The sequence below is a fragment of the Pelodiscus sinensis genome, chromosome 22 (assembly GCF_049634645.1).
Source record: "Pelodiscus sinensis isolate JC-2024 chromosome 22, ASM4963464v1, whole genome shotgun sequence".
Classification (NCBI taxonomy): domain Eukaryota; kingdom Metazoa; phylum Chordata; order Testudines; family Trionychidae; genus Pelodiscus; species Pelodiscus sinensis.
In genome coordinates, this window is record NC_134732.1 from 14,871,695 (window position 1) to 14,891,330 (window position 19,636).

The following is a 19,636-nucleotide window of genomic DNA, read 5'->3' on the forward strand; positions in this document are numbered from 1 at the left end:
AATATGCCCCACAGTTCTATGAGCTGAAAATGGAACAGCTGCAATTTAAACACTCATGTAGCTCCTGTTTTAGTTCTGTCTACTGACAATGCTGTTCTAATTTCGTTTTAACCACTCTGTGCTCAATCTGACAGTAGAGATATTCATAATGCCCTGTTTTCTAAAACAGGAAGCTCCAGGATAAGGGGAGACAATGTACTGAAACATGCAACTTTACTGACAAAAATAGAGGTAAAATAAAAAAATCTCTTTGCAAAATCCTAGATTTGAAAATATTTTCTTTGCCACTACTAGAAAACTGAGTGCAGGTGACTAAAATTTTAAGCCAAAAATAAGGGACACTTGGTGGTAATCTGATCACTTGATTTGGTTATTCTTAGACACCTATAACTATGTTCATTCTAATTAACTTACTGATAAAAAGGAAGCAAAACCAATTTCTCACTCCAAAGCAATAGCAGCAAGGTCGAAATTTAGTTAAAAATGGTTGAAAATTGGTAGATGTGGGATACCTACATTTTGGTAAAGCATTTGATACAGTCTCACATGACTTTTTTATCAATAAACTAGGAAAATACAACCTAGATGGGTCTACCTTGGTACATCATTGGCTGGATAACCATTCTCATAGAGTAGTTATTAATGGCTCACAGTCACACTGGAATGGCATAACAAATAGGGTTCTGCAGGGGTCTGTTTTTGGGACCAGTTCTGTTCAATATCTTCACCAACAATTTAGATGATGACAGACAGTACGCTTATTAAGTTTACAGATAATACCAAGCTGGGAGGGTTTGCAAGTGCTTAATAAAGACAAATGAAAGGTACTCCAGTTCGGAAAGAACAATCAGTTTCACACCTACAGAATGGGAAGCGATTATCTGGAAAGGAGTATTGCAGAAAGGGATGTAGGAGTCATAGTGGACCACAAGCTAAACAGGAGTCAACAGTGTGACACTGCTGCAAAAAAAGCAACCATGACTCTGGTATGCATTAACAGGGGCGCTGTGAGCAAGATACGAGAAGTCATTCTTCTACTCTACTCTGCACTGATTAGACCCCATTTGGAGTATTGTATCCATTTCTGGGTTCCACATTTCAAGAAAGATGTGGAGACATTGGAGAAGGTTCAGAGAAGAGAAATAAATCATTAAAGGTCTAGAAAACATGACCTGTGAGGGAAGGCCAAAAGAATTGGGGTTATTTAGTTTAGAAAAGAGAAGACAGAGGAGACATGATAGCGGTTTTCAGGTATCTACAAGGGTGTTACAAGGAGAAAGGAGAAAAATTGTTTTCTTGGCCTCTGAGAATAGGACAAGCAGCAATGGTCTTAAACTGCAGCAAGGGAGGTTTAGGTTGGACATTAGGAAAAACTTCCTAATGGTCTGGGTGGTTAAACACTGGAATAAATTGCGTAGGGGGGTTGTGTAATCTCCATCACTGGAGGTATTTAAGACCAGGTTATACAGACACCTGTCTGGGATGAACTAGATGGAGCTTGGTCCTGCTGTGAGGACAGGGGACTGGACTCGATGACCTCTCAAGGTCCCTTCCAGTTAGAATTTCATAGAATATTAGATCTGGAGAAAATATCTTTAAATTTCCTCTTTGTAACTTTGGTACTGTACTGAAATATGAGACAAACTAATGAGCTCTTATAGGCACTAATTAAATACTATTATAAACATCCTCTGTTAGATTTATTTTATATTTTGATATTAGGATAGAGGTTGCTAAAGGCACCAAGTTCCAATACTATGTAGGAAAATTCCCTAAGCTCCAGATCGCCTTTCTGCATCCTAGGGAATCCTCTGCTTATTTGAAATGCAGATGCTCTGCAATGCAGAGCTAAACAGAAGAAAGATTATTTTCAGTTCATTTGCATACCTCACTGCTAATGTCACAGGGAATGTGAGTGTGTGTGTATATATGGCATGGGTGTATTTTCATTCACCTTAGGAGACAGTAATGCATCAAGAAATTAAAAGCATAATGAAACTGTGCACATTCATCAGCAAAAGGCCAGTCCACATGTTCCTTGCAAAATAGATAGACCTAGTCTTTTTTCTCTTGCATCTTGATCATCACCGTAACAGCCATGAATCATATGGTATGTGTACTGAGAATACAAGCATTGCTAAAGCAACAGACTTTCTATTAGTTATTTTCCCCTCCATTTCTATCTCTCATCTGAGGCTGGTAAGAATGCTGCAATTCCCTTCACACAATCATTATTCTTTAATGATGCCTATTTGTAAATAGCACGATAGGATGCAATTAAGCCATTAGAGGCTAAATAAACCAGCATGCTAATTAGGTTCTTTACAAGGTTTTTTTTTTAAATGTAGAGGCTGGAATTTACCTTTCATTAATCTAACTTAATTGCAATAGTGCATGTGAAAAAGTCAACATAAATTAAGGTATTTAAATGATATTCCTATATTAAGGATGAGCTGGTGATCTTTATCCTCAGTAGCAAGGCACATTCTGTTAATAAAGGGACCAAACTAGCAAACAATATTGCTAAAAGGTTAGAACACAGGTTTTGCCTGTGGGCAGTCTTATTTTTTGTATAATTATCCCCAGTCAAATGAAGATTAATTCGCTATTGCGGACAAATACTTTCTTAAGTTTGATTTCCTCGTTTTAAATTTTAATATCCCAGTAATATTACTGGGATAGGGAAGATGTTTGATCATCAACAAATAAGAAGCTCTACTAGAGAGGGTCAAGCTCAACCTCTGACACACTGGAATCAGATCCATATTTGCACACGCAGAGGAACAGAAGCTGAGTACAGTGAACCCTCGCTACTTCGCGGTTCGACCATCGCGGATTCACGACTTCGCGGACTTTTTTCATTACATTATGTATATACGTGAATCCGCGATGGTCGAACCGCGAAGTAGCGAGGGTTCACTGTACTGTGAACATAAAATTGATCCTTACCAAAACTTTAAAAAGCCTCGGGGGAAGCCGGCGGGGGGGCATCCCAGGCGCGCCTGGGCTGCTCCCCCGCCGGAGCCCCTCCGCGGCTTTCAAAGCCTCGGGGGAAGCCGGCCGGGGGGCATCCCAGGCGCGCCTGGGCTGCGCCCCCGCCGGAGCCCCTCCGCGGCTTTCAAAGCCTCGGGGGAAGCCGGCGGGGGAGCAGCCCAGGCGCGCCTGGGATGCCCCCCCGCCGGCTTCCCCCGAGGCTTTGAAAGCCGCGGAGGGGCTCCGGCGGGGGAGCAGCCCAGGCGCGCCTGGGATGCCCCCCCGCCGGCTTCCCCCGAGGCTTTGAGGATCCTACTTCGCGGATTTTCATCTATCGCGGTCGGGTTTGGAACCTATCTACCGCGATAAACGAGGGTTCACTGTAAACTCATCACCAGCTTCTCCCCCTGCTCCTTTAGTTCACCTTCTCACCTTACTAACTCCCGCCCACCAAAAACCAGTAGAGGGCAACACTGCTCAGAATATGCTGGTTTCATAGAAGTTCCTCCGTATCTACAATTTATAATGAAACCTCCCAGCTGCTTGTCCCTGACCTGAGAAGACAATCATGTACCAGCAGCAGCCAGGAGGAAGGCCAGACTATGATGGCTAAAGGAGGTAGAGTTTGATGCAGGGACATGGGATTGCTTTCTTTAGTTCTAGTTCCAACAAAAGATTTTGTAACTCCCAGGTAAATACAGTATCCCAGGATAATGCTGGAAACTAGCCACTTTCCAAAATATTAAGCACCTCAGAATTCACCAGTTCTATTAAAGGTTATCTGACCTTTGGTTGATTGTTCCCATCTTGCTTATGCACCTTATACAGTTTAATGTAAACACACAGAGGAGGTATTTATAATGGTTATTTTTTAAAAAGTTGCTAATTTTGCTTTAGAAAAATGTAGGAGGGAATACTGCAAATGCCGAGGAAAAGTTAGGATTTAAGATTGAGGATTTATATTGATTGGCATTTGGAGGAATAAGGATTTTTTTTTATAGTCAAATATTAAATTATTCTAGTAAAGTATAGCATAGGCAATGGATTCTAAATTAATGGATAATAATAATTAGAAAAAATGTTCAACGGTTCTCAAGTTAAGATCCTATAGAACAAGATTCAATTTATCATCTTTTTAATGGTCAAATTATGAATCTCAAAATCTGGATTTCCAATAGAAAATTATGGCAATCTTAACTAAAGCACTGTAGCTACAATAAATATAAAACAAAAATTGTGCCAAAATCTGTCTTATGAGCAGATGTCTAGCCCATTCGCAATTAATACAGCCCACTTCTATACAATCAGACTGCTTAAAATGCCTGGAACAAGATTTAAAAGTTAAAATACAAATTATCTGATTTTAATGAGAATGAATGGAAACTATGTCACAAATCTCTTTCCTTTTATAACATGAAAAGCAGATGAGGGAAGGAGTAGGTAAAAATCTAGCTAGCTGTGTAAATGTATACAATGAATTTATTATCAAACGGATTGCTTGATAAGAAAATATGAGAAGAAAATGTTATTTCTGAAATAAACTTTGGGCAGAAAGTTTTTTCCAAAATTAGAATTCAGTTAGACAAATCATCGTATGTTAGAAATAGCTCAAAACAATAAAATTCTCCCAGAGTTTCTATCTGCTGTAATGTTCCTTTCATGTGCCTTTATAACATTAGAAGGCAATCAATCCTCTGAAGCCTGGTGACAAAGGCAAAATGATCTAGTGGCTGAAAATAGTAAAACTTGGTTTTCTTCCTGACTTGCTATCTGACTGGAAAAGTCACAACTTTCCTATACTTCATGGCTGTGTCTAGACTGGCAAGTTTTTCCGGAAAATCATCTGCTTTTCTGGAAAAACTTGCCAGCTGTCTACACTGGCTGCTTGAATTTCCGGAAAAGCACTGCCGATCTCATGTAAAATCATCAGTGCTTTTCCGGAAAAACTATGCTGCTCCCGTTCGGGCAAAAGTCTTTTTCCAAAAGACTTTTGCGCAAAAGGGCCAGTGTAGACAGCATAGTACTGTTTTCCGCAAAAAAGCCCCGATCGTGAAAAAGGTGATCGGGGCTTTTTGCGGAAAACCGCGTCTAGATTGGCCACGGACGCTTTTCTGCAAAAAGTGCTTGTGCGGAAAAGCATCCTGCCAATCTAGACGCGCTTTTCCAAAAATGCTTTTAACGGAAAACTTTTCCGTTAAAAGCATTTTCGGAAATTCATGCCAGTGTAAACGTAGCCCATCTGTAAAATGGAGATAATGCTTACTTTAATTTGTAAAGCTCTTTTTGATGCTTAAATAAATGTTACTATATATTGGCATCATCATTAGAATACCATACAAGAATTCTGAATTTTGATAATGGCTACAAGATGGTTGAAAAAGAATATAATGTGAAAAAAATCTTTAGGCAAAGGGCAATTGGAATATTTAGACACACTGCACCTGAAAAACAAAGATGACATTTATAATGGCAATTATACTTTTTCTAATGCTGGTATTATTTTCCTAGCCTTATAATCATAGTGAAATTTAAGAAAATGGTTAGTTTGGAAAGAATGAAAAGGAGAAATGATATCCTGAGGGTCTGTCAAAATCAAGAGAGTTCCACTGCAAAGAAACAAAATCCTATCTTTTTCATCTTTATTACACCTCCTGCAAATAAAACTGTACCAGTTTTGATCACCGCAGTAATATGAAAACCAATAGGTAAGAAAGCGCTAATTATTTTTAAATACACTGTATTTCACAATTTAACAACATTTTAGGGCAAGAGTGGCCAACCTGTTCGAGATGAAGAGCCACAATAAAAGTGGAGATGGCGTGAAGAGCCGGGGCAAAGTTGTTGAGAAGGACGGGGGCGGGGATGGGGGAAGGAGAAAAAAAAAGCACTGGGGGAAACAGGTGCTAGGGCACGGCTTTTTTTTTTGGTTAACAATTTTGCCCCAGCTCTTCATACTGTCTTTACTGCTATTGTGGCTCACAAAAAAAGGGGTGAGAGGTGCAAGCTCTGGGAGGGAATTTGGGTGCAGGAGGAAGTAGAGAAGAGGATGCTGGCTAAGGGAGGGGGCTCTAGGCTGGAGAGTGTTGGGGTCAGGTGGAGGGTTGGGGTGCTGAGCAAACCGCAGGCTTGTAGCTATGAGGGTGCAGGAGATTGGGCTGTGGTGCATGAGGGGCTCAGGGCAGGAAGGCTGGGAGTATGATGGGCTCAGGATACAGCTTTGCAGTGTGTGGATGGTGCAGGCATGTTGTGGCAGAAGACTGGGGATGTGGGGGTGCAGGAGTTTGGGGATGTGAGAGGCTCAGGACAGGGGGTTCCAGTGTATGACAGGCTCAGGTTTGGGGTCTGAGGTGTGTGTGCAGGAGTGTTATGATGCTGCAGCCAGATGGGGGCTTGGCCCCAATTGGGGGCTTGTTGCCCAGGCTTAATTCTTAAATAAAATATTATGTCAAACACAAAATGTTTCAGCAGTGTCTTTATTTATGAGAGGGGCAGAGAACCTGTTTTGAGTCAGGGGTCACTGACCCACAGAAAAGTCAGTTGGGGCTACACAAGTGAGATGCAAAAAAACAACCCCTCCAAAAAACCCCAAGCCTCACTAATGTGACCCCAACTGTTCTTGTGGGGGTAGGGGACAGGTTGCTGGGACAGGGTACTCGTGGGGGGGGGTCTGGCCAGGAGGAGGGGACAGACACAAATTGGGCCAGTACCTGGGGATCCTAGGTTTCAGGAAGCACGCTAGCTGCTCTTTCCCTTCCCTCCGCCAGGCACTCCCCCTGCTCTAACCCAATCCCCCTCCCCTTCCCCAGAGCCAGGCACACTCCCCTCAATCCAATCCCCCTCCCCTTCCCCACAACCAGGCACCCTCCCCAACCCAATCCCCCCCAGAGCCAGGCACCAGCCCCCCTCTATACCAATCCTCCCCGAACCCAGTTCCCCTTTCTTTCCTTCCCCTCTCCCAGTCTAGAGCCAGGCACAAACACCCTTCCCCTGCTCTAACCTAATTCTTGGGTCCCAGAGTCGCTGCCGCCACCACTACAGCTGCATGTCTCCCTCTAGGCACTGGGGCGTGTGCGCTGAGCGGCCGGCGCACCATGTGCATCCCCCTGAACCCCTTCCCCTTTCCTTCCCCAGAGCCAGACACCTCCCCTCCCTGCTCTATCCCAATCCCCCTCCCCCACTAACCTTATGCCCAGGTCCCAGAGCCGTCGCTGGCACTGCCACCACTCCCAGAGCCACTGCCTTTGCTCAGCAGCCAGCTGCTAGCATGTGCACATTGGGACACAGTGTGCGACCCAGCCTGCATGTGCAGGATATGACGTAGTGCACTAGGGGCCGTGAGCATGCAGGCAGCTCACAGCGGCCCGGCCGTGAGAGTGGCTGACCTGAGCGGTTCCAGGTTCCGTCCTGGTTCCGTCAGGAGCTGCAATTTTTTTCTTTGCGAGCCGCATGCGGCTCACGAGCCGCGGGTTTGTCACCCCTGTTTTAGGATATAGACCTATGTGAATGGGCAGGAGGTGAGAGAGAGAATACCTCCATTTTCTGAACATTCCACCCATTCAATTAGCTGAAGTCTTTTCTCAGTAGTTAATTCTTTAGGCCTAACCCTAATGGCCTTGCCTGTAAGCAGGCCCATCAATAGGAGGGGGCAAAGGGAGCAGTTGCCCTGATGCCCGGCAATTCAAAAGGAGCCTGGGACTCCCAGCTACTGTTACTGTTATTGCAGTGGTGGCTGGTGCCTCAGACCCTTGCAATTGCTGCTGGAGAGTTGTGTTGGGAATGCTGCATGGCTCTGAGAACTGGGGGGAGTAGGAAGGGGAGAGGATGAAAGTGCAACACAGTCCAGGCAGTGCTAAGGGCTGGCTGTCCCCAGCCATACCCTCTTCTGCCTGAGGCTCCCGACCCCATACTATGTCCAGGGGCCCACAGTGGCTGTTGGCCCTGATTCCTGTGGCCCGAAGAGAGTCTTGGAGGACATGAAATAAGCCAGGAAGCCAGGCATGGGGAATCCAGCAACACTCATACCTAGGGAAGGACTAAAAGTTAAAATGTGATTAGAATAGGGAATGTACAGATAGACACAATCAAGTTATCTTCTTTATTTCTGGGTTTGTTGGAATTTTCTCCATTACACTGTAATTTTCCAAACGGAATCAAAGGGAAGCAATTCTCTGTGGTTTTCTTCTTTTTTTTTTTTGAGTTGCTCTGTGACCCTTATCAGCCAAGTAATGTTTCACCAAGTGTTTTTTTTGTTAATACAAATCATCCTTTTAAGAGCATGATCTTATTTGTGTTGTAGAAGGTGAGAAGTTGTGTGCATGTGCCTAATACTGCACAAATGAACTAACAGAAATTAAAGCTCCCTTTTCAGCTGACTGCAACAGCTAAGTTTCAAACTCTCTAGGGCAGGCATGTCAAACCGGCCTTTGGCAGGCTGCATGCGGCCCGATCAAAGTTTTTTGTGGCCCGACACTACATTTTTATAAAAGAATAAAGTGCGGCCCGCTGGCCACTCAGAGTATGTGGCCAAGTGCAGATCACAGCTGGCCGACCAGCCGCTTTGCACTGGGAGCTCCAGCATATTCTTACGGCTGACCACTCTGCACAGGCATCAAGTGCCTGCTCACAGCTGGCCGCTGTGCTCACATTGCCCCAGTGCCTGAGGAAGGAATGTGGGGTGGCGGTAGTGGCTCCAGGACCCAGGCATTAGGTTGGGAGGAGGGGGAGTGCCTGTCTCTGGGGAAAGGGGAAGCATTAGATTAGGGGAGTCTGGGGGGTGCCTGGCTCCGGGAGAGGGATGAGGCACTGGGTTGGGGGGGAGGGGTTCTGGGCGGAGCGGAGGGGGATTCGTTTGGAGGAGGGTATGGGAGTGCCAGGCTCTGGGAGAGAGGAAGGGGATATTTTGTTAACATTTTGTTTTTTATTTATTTAATCCCAAATAAAATCACAAAATGTATATTAAATCAATACATATGTCAATTTTTTGCAATTGCATGAATATTATATGTTTATGCAAAATTTCAGACTTACAAAGTATCTGAAATTTTCACAGAAGCCTGTTTTGTTTGATTAACCACGGTCTATCCTTTTTTTTTATTTCAACAAAACAAGTTGTGTATCATAAAAAATTTAAAAGTACCTTACATTTAGATTTAGATTTAAAATTATTTTATATGAGCAAATAACAATTTTACACATCAAATTATTGTATTATATTAAAACAAGGCCTGAAAAATTATAAAATATACGTAAAACATAATCTATAATAATAAATAATTACATCTTTCCGATGGAAGTACATTTTCTTTGGTGGCCCTGAAAGCTATCAGTTTTTGTTGGTGCAGCCCTCAGTAGACTTCGAGTTTGTCATGCCTGGTCTAGAGGGACGGTTAAAAGATTTTGATGGCACCCTGGGTACTCAAAGGGGTTTTGCATTTGGGTGGTGGGGAACAGCTTGGACAGATCCATTGACATTTATTGGAGCTACATGCATGTACACCAGTTGAGTATCTGACTCTGAATGCAGAATTGCATTTTGAAGTAAACTGCTGACTGCAACTTTTGTTCAAGTGACTTTTTATATAATCCTTACATTATGGAAGCCCAGATGAGAGAATACATAATAATTTCTACCCACTTTGGGTCATACTAATAGGTTCACTACAAAATTGAAGGTTTTCTTCAGATTATTAAAATTGCAGAGTGCAAAAGTGTTAACAGTGACTTAAGAGTTTTCGCTCTGTAAGGGTCACAAATGACTTCCCATTTCTGCTATCACAAGGAAACATGCTTGACATAATATCTGAGGGTTCTCTAACACTGAGGACTGGGCTGGTCCCTTTACAACTCAGGATTCAGGGAGCACTAGGATGGCTTACAGTTCAAGCACAGGATAATCAATTCCAATATGTTTATTAAGATTCCATGTTCTGAAAAAAGTTTCCAAATTCCTGATTTAGGGAGATGAATACTTTCCCCAGGGCTATGATCACCACAAAATAACAAAAAAAGACAGCTGATCTCACAAAATACACACCTGTTTCACACAGAATGTTATGTATCCAGGAATCTAGCAGATTAAATGATCACAAAGAAACAAAAAAGTCAAAGCCAATTCATGTAGTCTTAACATATTAAGGAAGGTTTATCGGTTTACCATACCAATTCAACAAATATTGCAAGCTACCGGAACTTGAACAACAAAGTCAAAGAAAAACCTTAAGTGTCCTCTGTTCACTCTACTGCCACAGCAAATTAATTTTGCATAGCACTTTTATTGAAGCTGATCTAAAGTGAATGTTTGTCTTCTTTCATGCATAGATACAAGTAAAAAATTAATTGAAAAATCAATAGCATAGATTGGGATTAAACTGCACATTGAAATATCATGATAAACTGCTTTTAAAATCAGTTGAGGATTTTACACAGCTCTGAAAGATGTTAATGATTTATGCATTTGGTCTATGCAGAGTAAATCCAAACTAATGAGGTACAATTGCAGTGTATAAATTTGAAACAGAAGACAACTCAGCTGTCTGGAAGAAGCAACAGCCACATAGGATGGCATGTAGGAATATTTCCCTCCCCCTATGCGTCTTGGAATAATTTAATATCTTCCTGTTTACTGGTTGTGCCTTGTGCTGAATTATGTATGCTGCCAAGTGAGGGCCAAGCTTCATATGAAGGTTACTACACGTTGAAAGCAAGCTTGCAGGTCAACTTTTGTTTACCAGATGGTGCCTTTCAAGTGATATTTACTACTTTTGGGACACTGAGGGTACGTCCAGACTACATCCCTCTTTCGACGGATGTAAATTAGACACTTCGAAATTGCAAATGAAGCCGGGATTTGAATTTCCTGTGCTTCATTTGCATAATTGTGTCATAGCGCTCTTTTGAAAAAGCGCTCTTTTGAAAGTGAAACCACAGTCTAGATGCAGTTCTTTCGAAAAAGGCCGGGTTGGTGACTTACATACAAATTCAACTTAACAACAAACCTACAGTCCCTATCTTGTACGTAACCCGGGGACTGCCTGTAGTCACAACTGCTACTGTTAAAGTTGCAAAACAATTTTAAACTCTCATAACTTTATGGAACAATAATATTTTGGGCTAACAGTATTAGGTCTCTTCACTGAGGTAATTTGTTTGGGAAAGTTTGTTAAAACTTTCTCATCCATTTGAAGTTACAAATGGGCTAGCAAGCATACTTTTACTGTTTTCCCATAAAGGTAGCTAAGAACAGCTAAAGTTCAAAATTAGACAGTCAAATAAAGCATGAAAAGTAGATGCAGAACATGCATGAAAAGCAATGCAAAACATGCATTGCTAAGTTTGAAAATGTTTTTAGACAAAGGACAAAATTATTCTCCAAGAGAAAATTTTCTTCATGGGGGGCTGGAAATTATGAAAGTCACCTTGTGGAATTGTCTTGCCTTTGATCTTTTGATATGGAGATGTAACACTAATGCTCTACTAAATTAAATAAATAAATTAATGGAGATTGCCTATCTCCTAGAACTGGAAGGGACCTTGAAAGGTCATTGAGTTCAGTCCCCTGTCTTCACAGCAGGACCAAGTACCATCCCTGACAAATTTTTGCCCCAAATCCCTAAATGGCCTCCACAAGAATTGAACTCACAACCCTGGGTTTAGCAGGCCAAGGCTCAAACCACTGTGCTATCCCTCCCCCTTAGAACAAATGGGAGGCTAGCTCCCCAAACCAATGGACTTCTCTTGGCCTCTGCATTGCCCTCTTCCAGCTCCCTACAAGCAGGATTCTAAACACCTCTCTGAAGCCTCACAATGAGAGTTTCATAGTGTGAAGAGTTAACGGAACATGCCTGGGGAAGGCTGCCTCCTTCTCACTGTGTTTTGGACTTAGTAGATCCCTTCTATATATTCATTTGCATTGACCCACCCTTTTGGTCCCTGGCACTCACAAAAGGAGATGGCACAATCCAGCTCAATGGTTGAAAATATGGGCCTATAATGTCTCAATAATCAAGGGCTTTTTGTACTTTACTTTTCTTGGTCAACTGAATTATTCTAGGTCATGCTTGATGCCTTGAATTCAAAGCAAGACATAGCCCCCTGCCTCAGAGAGCTTACGCTAAAATCTCAGACATAATGCAAAGCTATGGGGGGGGGGTCGCGAGTAATATGCAAATGAGGCTAAGCGTGGAATATCGCCGAGCCTCATTTGCATACCTAATGAGCCACTGTTTTTTCAGAAAAGGCCCTTGCACAAGGAGCATCTACACTGCCCCTTCTTGTGCAAGTAAAACCCTCTTGCGCAATGCTGTTCTTTCTGAAAAGTCATAGGTGTAACGGCATTGTACAAGAGGGTTTTTCTTGCGCAAGAAAGGGCAGTGTAGACGCTCCTTGTTGCGCAAGAGCCTCTTCTGAAAAAATTGGTGGCTCATTAGGTATGCAAATGAGGCTTGGCGATATTCCATGCTTAGCCTCATTTGCATATTACTCGCGCAAGAAGCCGCGAGTGTAGACATAGCCATAGATGGTATCATGAGCTTTCGTGGGTACAGCCCACTTCTTCAGATGAAAGCAGGATGTATGACTCGGCCAGAGGGCTGAATAGCCAAAAAAGGCTGAAGAACAGAGTGAGTGCAGGAACATGCACTCGACCAGGTGGGGGCACTCGCAGGAGAAATTTCCCTGTTAAAGGAGGAAATAGCTGCCTGAAAGGAAAAATGATCATTAAATGACCATATACAACAAATAACATTAAAACAAAGTTTAATGCTCTCTGATCGTGGATTACATGAATACCAACTGAAAGCCAAGTATCACTGGTTCAGTACACTGCAGTAATCTGGTTCTAATGATAATGTTCATGATTTACAGGTTGAACCTCTCTAGTCTGGCACCATACCTGAGCTGGCATGATTTTAGTTAGCTAGATGTCCATTTATCATTGGTGTGGCCAAGTTTTTCACAGTCCTATAAAGTTTGTTTACAGCTACCTGTGTTGTGTTATTTATCTCTAATGTCTTTTAAGAGCCCAGCAAGCAGTGAGACCCACTTGCTACAATATTGACTTATCATGGTTAGGCAAATTCTCTGGTTTGGTATCCATCAGGTCCTGAGGGTGCTGGACTAGAGAGGTTCAATATGTACTAGTGGGGCACACAGGGCAATTTAGTCATGTAATTCAGCACATTATACTTACTGCAGAAAAGAGTCTCTTCCAAGAACTCTTCCAGCCTACTTTATTCTTTAGCCATACTTCACCAATGTGCCCAAATCACAACACGTTTGGGACTTGATCCTAAATAATGTTAAGTGTCCTCAATTCCCACTATAAAAGAAGATGAGGGCATTCTGCCTTTAGTAGGAACTGCTCTGAATCCAACTGGGTTCATAGTGAAAATGGCAACAAATATTTTCCCCATACAGAAAGTGCTATAAACAAACAAACAAACAAACAAACAAACAAACAAACAAACAAACAAACAGTAACTTTAAAAGCATCTTGAAGAGTACCATTTTATGGCTCCTTAGATTTTTTTAATTTCACCTTATTTATCAAACAATTGCAAATGACATTTTAATGCCAGTGAAAGCCAGCTGTTTAACCTCTGGCTCAGTTAATCTCCTGCAATTTTTTTGTCTGTTCCAAGAAAATAATGGGATGTTAATTGATTAACAAACTAAATATCAACACAGCTAGACTTAAGGATGAAGTTCATTTATCCATACAAGGAATGTGCAGGGCATTTACTTACATCGAGGATTCTGAAGTCTACAGATGCTACAGAAACATCCCAGATTTTAGGTGGCAACTAACACTGAGTCATAAATATGTTCACAGGTTGTTTAACTTTGGCTTAGACTAGACATTAAATGAAACCTTGAATTATTTTCTACATCCGATTAACTGAAGTTTCCAAGAAAGTTATCAAAAAAGATTGGAAGGACTACCGGGGTATTATAATTATAAATCAGCACAGCTTGTGAAAGTCTTTCCTTTCTCCTGCTGAGAAATACAAATGAAATCATCAGTGTAAAATGGGATTAAATGACCAAACCTCTGAAATGGAAAGCCAGTGTACCAAGCTAACGCCATACCTTTTTGTTCAATTTGGTCAAAGATTCTGATTTTTCATTCATTTTAATATTCACTAAACTATACAAGATAAAATAGTTTGAATAAAGAGCCAGGAAGCACTAAGTAAAGCAAGAGAACAGGTTAATCTTTTTCTGGCCCCGTATTTTATGTCTCCTCAAGAACCACATTTCACACAGTTATTTGTTATCAGTCTCACATGCACAGTGCCGTCAGCACAGTATCTAAGTGCTAATGTTGGGTACTCTTGAAGAAATTACTTTAATTTTTGGACCCTTTAATGACAATGTTTTAAAATACATATCAGAGCGGTAGTCTGTATCTTCAAAAACAATGAGGAGTCCAATGGCACAGGTGGAAATTACAGAGACAGGTATAAATATACTAGCATATGTACTTACTATGACATGTGCCTACGAAAGGTTATGCCCAGATAAATCTGTTAGTCTTTAAGGTGCCATAGGACCTTATGCCCAAATAAATCTGTTAGTCTTTAAGGTGCCACAGCTGTTATAGCCAATTTTTCATATTTGTGTATATGACAATGAAAAATCAATCATACAAGGAAATGGAATGAGAAATCTGATGGGAAAGACTGGCTAGGCCCCATCCAATTCCTCTGCCATTTATAAAATATATATAATTTTAAATATGACAAATGATAGGACTTCTGTCACTCACCTTGATAGCATAAAAAAGCTAAATACATGAAAAGTGTCACATGGCCACTGCTCAAAACCCTTCAACAGGTTAATCTTCTACACTAAAAATTTGAAAAGCTCTCTTCTTGCCTTTAAGACAGCAGCTGCATGTGAAAACTGATGTGGCTCATAGGTCCTTGTGGCATGGAAGCTTGTTTGCTCAGACAGAAGTAACTAATATCTTGAACCCATTTATTGATAATCCAGTCTTTACTGCTCATTCACTCTGATGCCAAATTCCTGACTTCATCATGAAGCAGAAACTCACTGACCCTGAAAAAATTTGAACTCACCTATTTCACTAAGGGTTTTTCCCCCCATTAAACTCTCACCCCCTGAAATAATGATGCTCCAGGCCCGGTTACTGTGTCTGAGGCTTGGTGGACTCAAACTTCAACATCCACATCTAATAGTATGGATACTAAAAGAGTACCAAGCTGACCATTTACTCTTTTTATATTAAAAACACCTCTAAATTAAAAACTTAATCCTTACATTGCATCAAATTAGGAGAATATTTATGATAAAGATTTTAATACTAAGAATATTCACTTCTCCAATTAACAAACAGCAACAAAACTTGATCTTGCTCCCACTGCACTCAATGGCAAAACTTCCTTTTACTTCAGCATTTCAGAATAAGGCCCATAGTCAAGATGGCAAAATCTTGTAATGTCAAATGATGTACTTGTCATTCAGATGTTATGTAACAAATTTTTTATCAGTGCACAAAATACAGAAATTTATTTTCCCTTCAAACTCATCTAAAGCAGCTCCCTGCCCTGCCTGCAGTGGGCCTGTGGGGCTGGAGCAGCCCCCTGCACTGGGTGGGTGGGGAGCTGCTCCAGTCTCTACCTGTTAACCGAAACCAGTAAACCTCAGCCATTAAGGGTGAGGTTTACTGGTTAACCAGTTAACCATTCACATCCATAAAGAAAATGTCTCCTAGGATTGGATCAATACTTTTTGCTTTTGGACTATGTCAAATATATTTTCCCATCTTTCTTACCAAGAAGAAGAAATGAACTACATTACTGCACTGCCTCAGGAACACTAATACTCTGAAATGTATGAGTCTTTAGTAGTGTTCATTCTAAGAACAGCAAATTAGTCTGTTGAGCATTCAACTCCCACTGAATTACCTCAAAACCAAATGGTAGAACTTACCAGAAGCATTGCTGAGGTTCCATTTGGCCTGGATAAATGGATAGACATTTCAGGGAACATCCTATCAATGCGGCTGATCACGTCATCAACATACCTACAAAACAAACCCAACATTTTACAAGTCAGAAGGCAGTGGACGTGAAATACCTTGACTTTAGCAAAGCTTTTGATATGGTCTCCAAGAGTATTCTTGCCAGCAAGTTAAGGGAGTATGGATTCGATAAATGGACTATAAGGTGGATAGAAAGCTGGCTAGATTGTCGGGCTCAGTGGTCAGCGATCAATGGCTCAATGTCTGGTTGGTATCAAGCAGAGTGCCCCAAGGGTTGGTTCTAGGGTCAGTTTTGTTCAATATCTTTATTAATGACCTGGACGAGGGGCTGGACTGTACCTTCAACAAGTTTGCAGATGACACTAAGCTAGGGGAGAGGTAGATACACTGGCGGGTAGGGATAGGGTCCAGAGTGATCTAGACAAATGTGGAGGATTGGACCAAAAGAAATCTGATGAGGTTCAACAAGGGCAAGTGCAGAGTCCTGCACTTGGGACGGAAAAATCCCAAGCACTGCTACTGGCTGGGGACCAACTGGCTAAGTAGCAGTTCTGCAGAAAAGGACCTGGGGGTTACAGTGGATAAAACGCTGGATCTTATCCACTATAGTCAACAGTGTGCCCTTGTAACCAAGAAGGCTAATGGCATATTATGGTGCATTACAAGAAGCATTGACAGTAGATCCAAAGATGTGATTATACCTCTTTATTCAGCACTGGTGAAGCCATATCTGGAGTATTGTGTCCAATTCTGGGGCTCCCATTACAGAAAAGACGTGGACGCATTGGAGGGGTCCAGCAGAGGGCAACCAAAATGATTAGGGGCTGGAGCACATGACTGATGAGAAGAGGCTAAGGGATTTAGGCTTGTGTAGTTTGCAAAAGAGAAGAGTGAGGGGGGATTTGATAGCATCTTTTACCTACCTGAAAGGGAGGGCAGGTTCTAAAAAGGATGGAGGCTGTTCTCAGTAGTGATAGAACGAGGAGTATTGGTCTCAAGTTGCAATGGGGGGGGTCTAGGCTGGATATTAGGAAAAACTATTTTACTAGGAGGGTGGGAAGGCACTGGAATGGGTTACCTAGGGAGGTAGTGGTATCTCCATTCCTAGACATTTTTAAATCCTAGAGAATTAGCTGGAGATGGTTCTGCTTTGGGCAGAGGGTTGGACTTGATGGCCTCCCAAGGTCTCTTCCAGCCCTAGGATTCTATTATTCTAAGTCTATTTATGCCACATATGCAGTAATGAAATCAAGTACAAACAGATGATACAAATTTCAAAATCTGGTGACCTCCAGTAGGTAACAAACCGGAAATTTTCTTCTAGCCAATGCATTCAAGGAATGGCGGGGAAAGAACGAAGAGATGGATGGCTGATTCCTTCCCCTCTTTCTAATTAGCAAGATGAGACACATCCTCCTCCTACAGAGGAAATCAGTAGACTCCTTCCACAACTTCAAGGCAGAGCGCCTCTCTAATTTTTAAGCATTTGTAAGGCTATGCTCCCAACATACTTCTTAACCACTTTTCTGTCACACCACTTGTTATCTCTTATTGGTCAAGAATTGTTCCATGATATTATATAAATTAACTTATTAAATTTATGAGTATCGCGAATTCAGCCATCACCCTTCCATTTGTCTGTCAGCTTTTATAAACTTTATACGCTTTTTACATGCCATTCAACCATCACTGAAACATACCAGAAAGCTGAGTGTTAGAAGCATAGAAAACTATGGAGAAATATGAAAGTCTACAAACGCAACCTTTGAATAATATGCTGAGTGAACCACAACTGAACTTGTAGCAATTTGCTTTCACTGAATTCTATTCATACCAATGACAGCATTGTTTCTTCAGGACCTAACATACTTCAAAGTCACTCAAGTTTAAGAATATTGTCATAAATGAGACAATGTGCAACGCGAAAGCAGAAAGAGAAACAAATAAAGAAAAAAAACTGATCTAAATGAGAATAAGTAATTTTTTTCAAAAAATAACTTCACTCTGGAAAAGTTATGTTGAATTTGTGAGAACATGTGGGAGCATGAGATGCTATAAAATTTAAATTTCCTCTTGTTTACAAAGACCTACATAATTCATTTATAGCTTTACATTGCTGAATAATATAGATATTCTGAAGAGTTGGTTCCAAATATTTTATATCCCCCAGCAGTGTTCTCTCTAATCTTTTCAATCCATGTGCGGACTATAATTTTCATGTGCATCGATGCATCTCATGCGCACCACAAGTAGTAACAAAACCTAGCTGTGGATGTTCTGCTAATCAGCTGGGCAGCATGTGAATCTCTCAACTGGCTGAACAAGTGCCCATCTTGGAGGGAATACTGGTCCGTACCAGTGTTCTGTGTAAGCTGGGCCGGAGCACAGCTTCATAGGTAATTAATCAGTCCTGCCCAGTCAGTCAGCTCCCTGCATGGAGCCCTGAGCCTCTGACTGGGCAGAGCTGATTAATCACCTGTGTGAAGCTGTGCTGCGGGGCAGCTTAGCGGAACACTGGCCCCTCCTTTACACACAGTTTTAGAACACAAACCTGTTGTATTTTATAATTTAAATTCCATGAACACTCAGGATAGGGGCTTGTACTTTGTTTTTTAAGGCATTAGGCACATGTATGGTGCATTAAGTGGTAATAAAGATAAAACTAATTTAAATCTCTTTTTATAATATACCACAACTCAAAAAAGTTTGAAATAAAAATCTGAGACCATGTTTGCTAAGTAGCAGCCTGAAGGGATTTTTTACACCCAAGTTATAAGCCACTGACAAAAAAGGTTTATAAAAAAAGCTTAACTCTGGTGGTGTGAGCTATGCCTCTGGAATAATAACAATCTACCATAAAATCTTTGTGTTCTGAAAAAGTTAGCAAACCCTTTTCAAAGTAGGAAAATGCAAGCACATCTTTCAAGGCTCTGTAAGGACAGAATCGGGGGTGGGGGTATGGGGTGCTATTTGGTTGCTGCTGAACACAAACAGAATGGCTTGTCTGCAGAGCAACAAATCAAAGAAGTTATATGTGGACATGTTTTCAATGTTATCACACACCTAGGCTTTGAAAAGAGTTTTCAGAAAACTAGCTAATCTACACATCTGCGTCTAAAAACTCTCACTGAATTACTTGAACTGTTTAAGGAGGATACGTAATTTTGAGATCTTGCTTTTTAAAGCACATTTTGAATTATTCTTTTTTAGTGTTATTTGCTTAAAAAAACCCAAAGGAGTCTTTTCACTGGGGACATTTAAAATCTGAGTGCTATTATGGAGTAACTCAAATTCAGGCATTTGGTGAACTTGACCCTTTTATTACAAGTAACAAAAAGGGAACTACTGTAAGATTTTTATCTAAATAACTGCTCATCCTTCTTGTTACAAAGGGGAAAGAGAGAAATGTTATCCACCAGCTCTGTGTTCTTGGGGAACCAGAGCATTGCCACCTGCCCACCTTGTGTTCTTGGGGAGCCAGGGAGTGACACTCGTAGAAAACCATCCCCCTCCCCCAGGCCTCTACTTGAATCACAGACAAAGCAATGAAAAGGCCAGGGAAGACCACCTAAACTCTGCCAGACAAGGATGATAGAATTAAGGAAACACCCCAGCCCCATCTGCATTGAAGACAGAACAGAGACACATCTCCATTAGCAT

At 41.5% G+C, this 19,636-nt stretch overlaps 1 protein-coding gene across 2 annotated transcripts in view; it reads right to left on the reverse strand.

Annotated features, from left to right (window-relative positions):
- Positions 1–19,636, reverse strand: part of MED27 (mediator complex subunit 27) — a 255,637-nt gene that overhangs the window by 66,439 nt on the left and 169,562 nt on the right. For both annotated transcript variants that reach the window (XR_012897207.1, XM_075905682.1), the window contains exon 4: positions 15,925–16,018. Coding sequence is in view for 1 of the 2 variants with exons in the window: in XM_075905682.1 (XP_075761797.1) it covers positions 15,925–16,018 (94 nt within the window). In the remaining variant the exon portion in view is untranslated. The remainder of the gene's footprint in view (positions 1–15,924; positions 16,019–19,636) is intronic.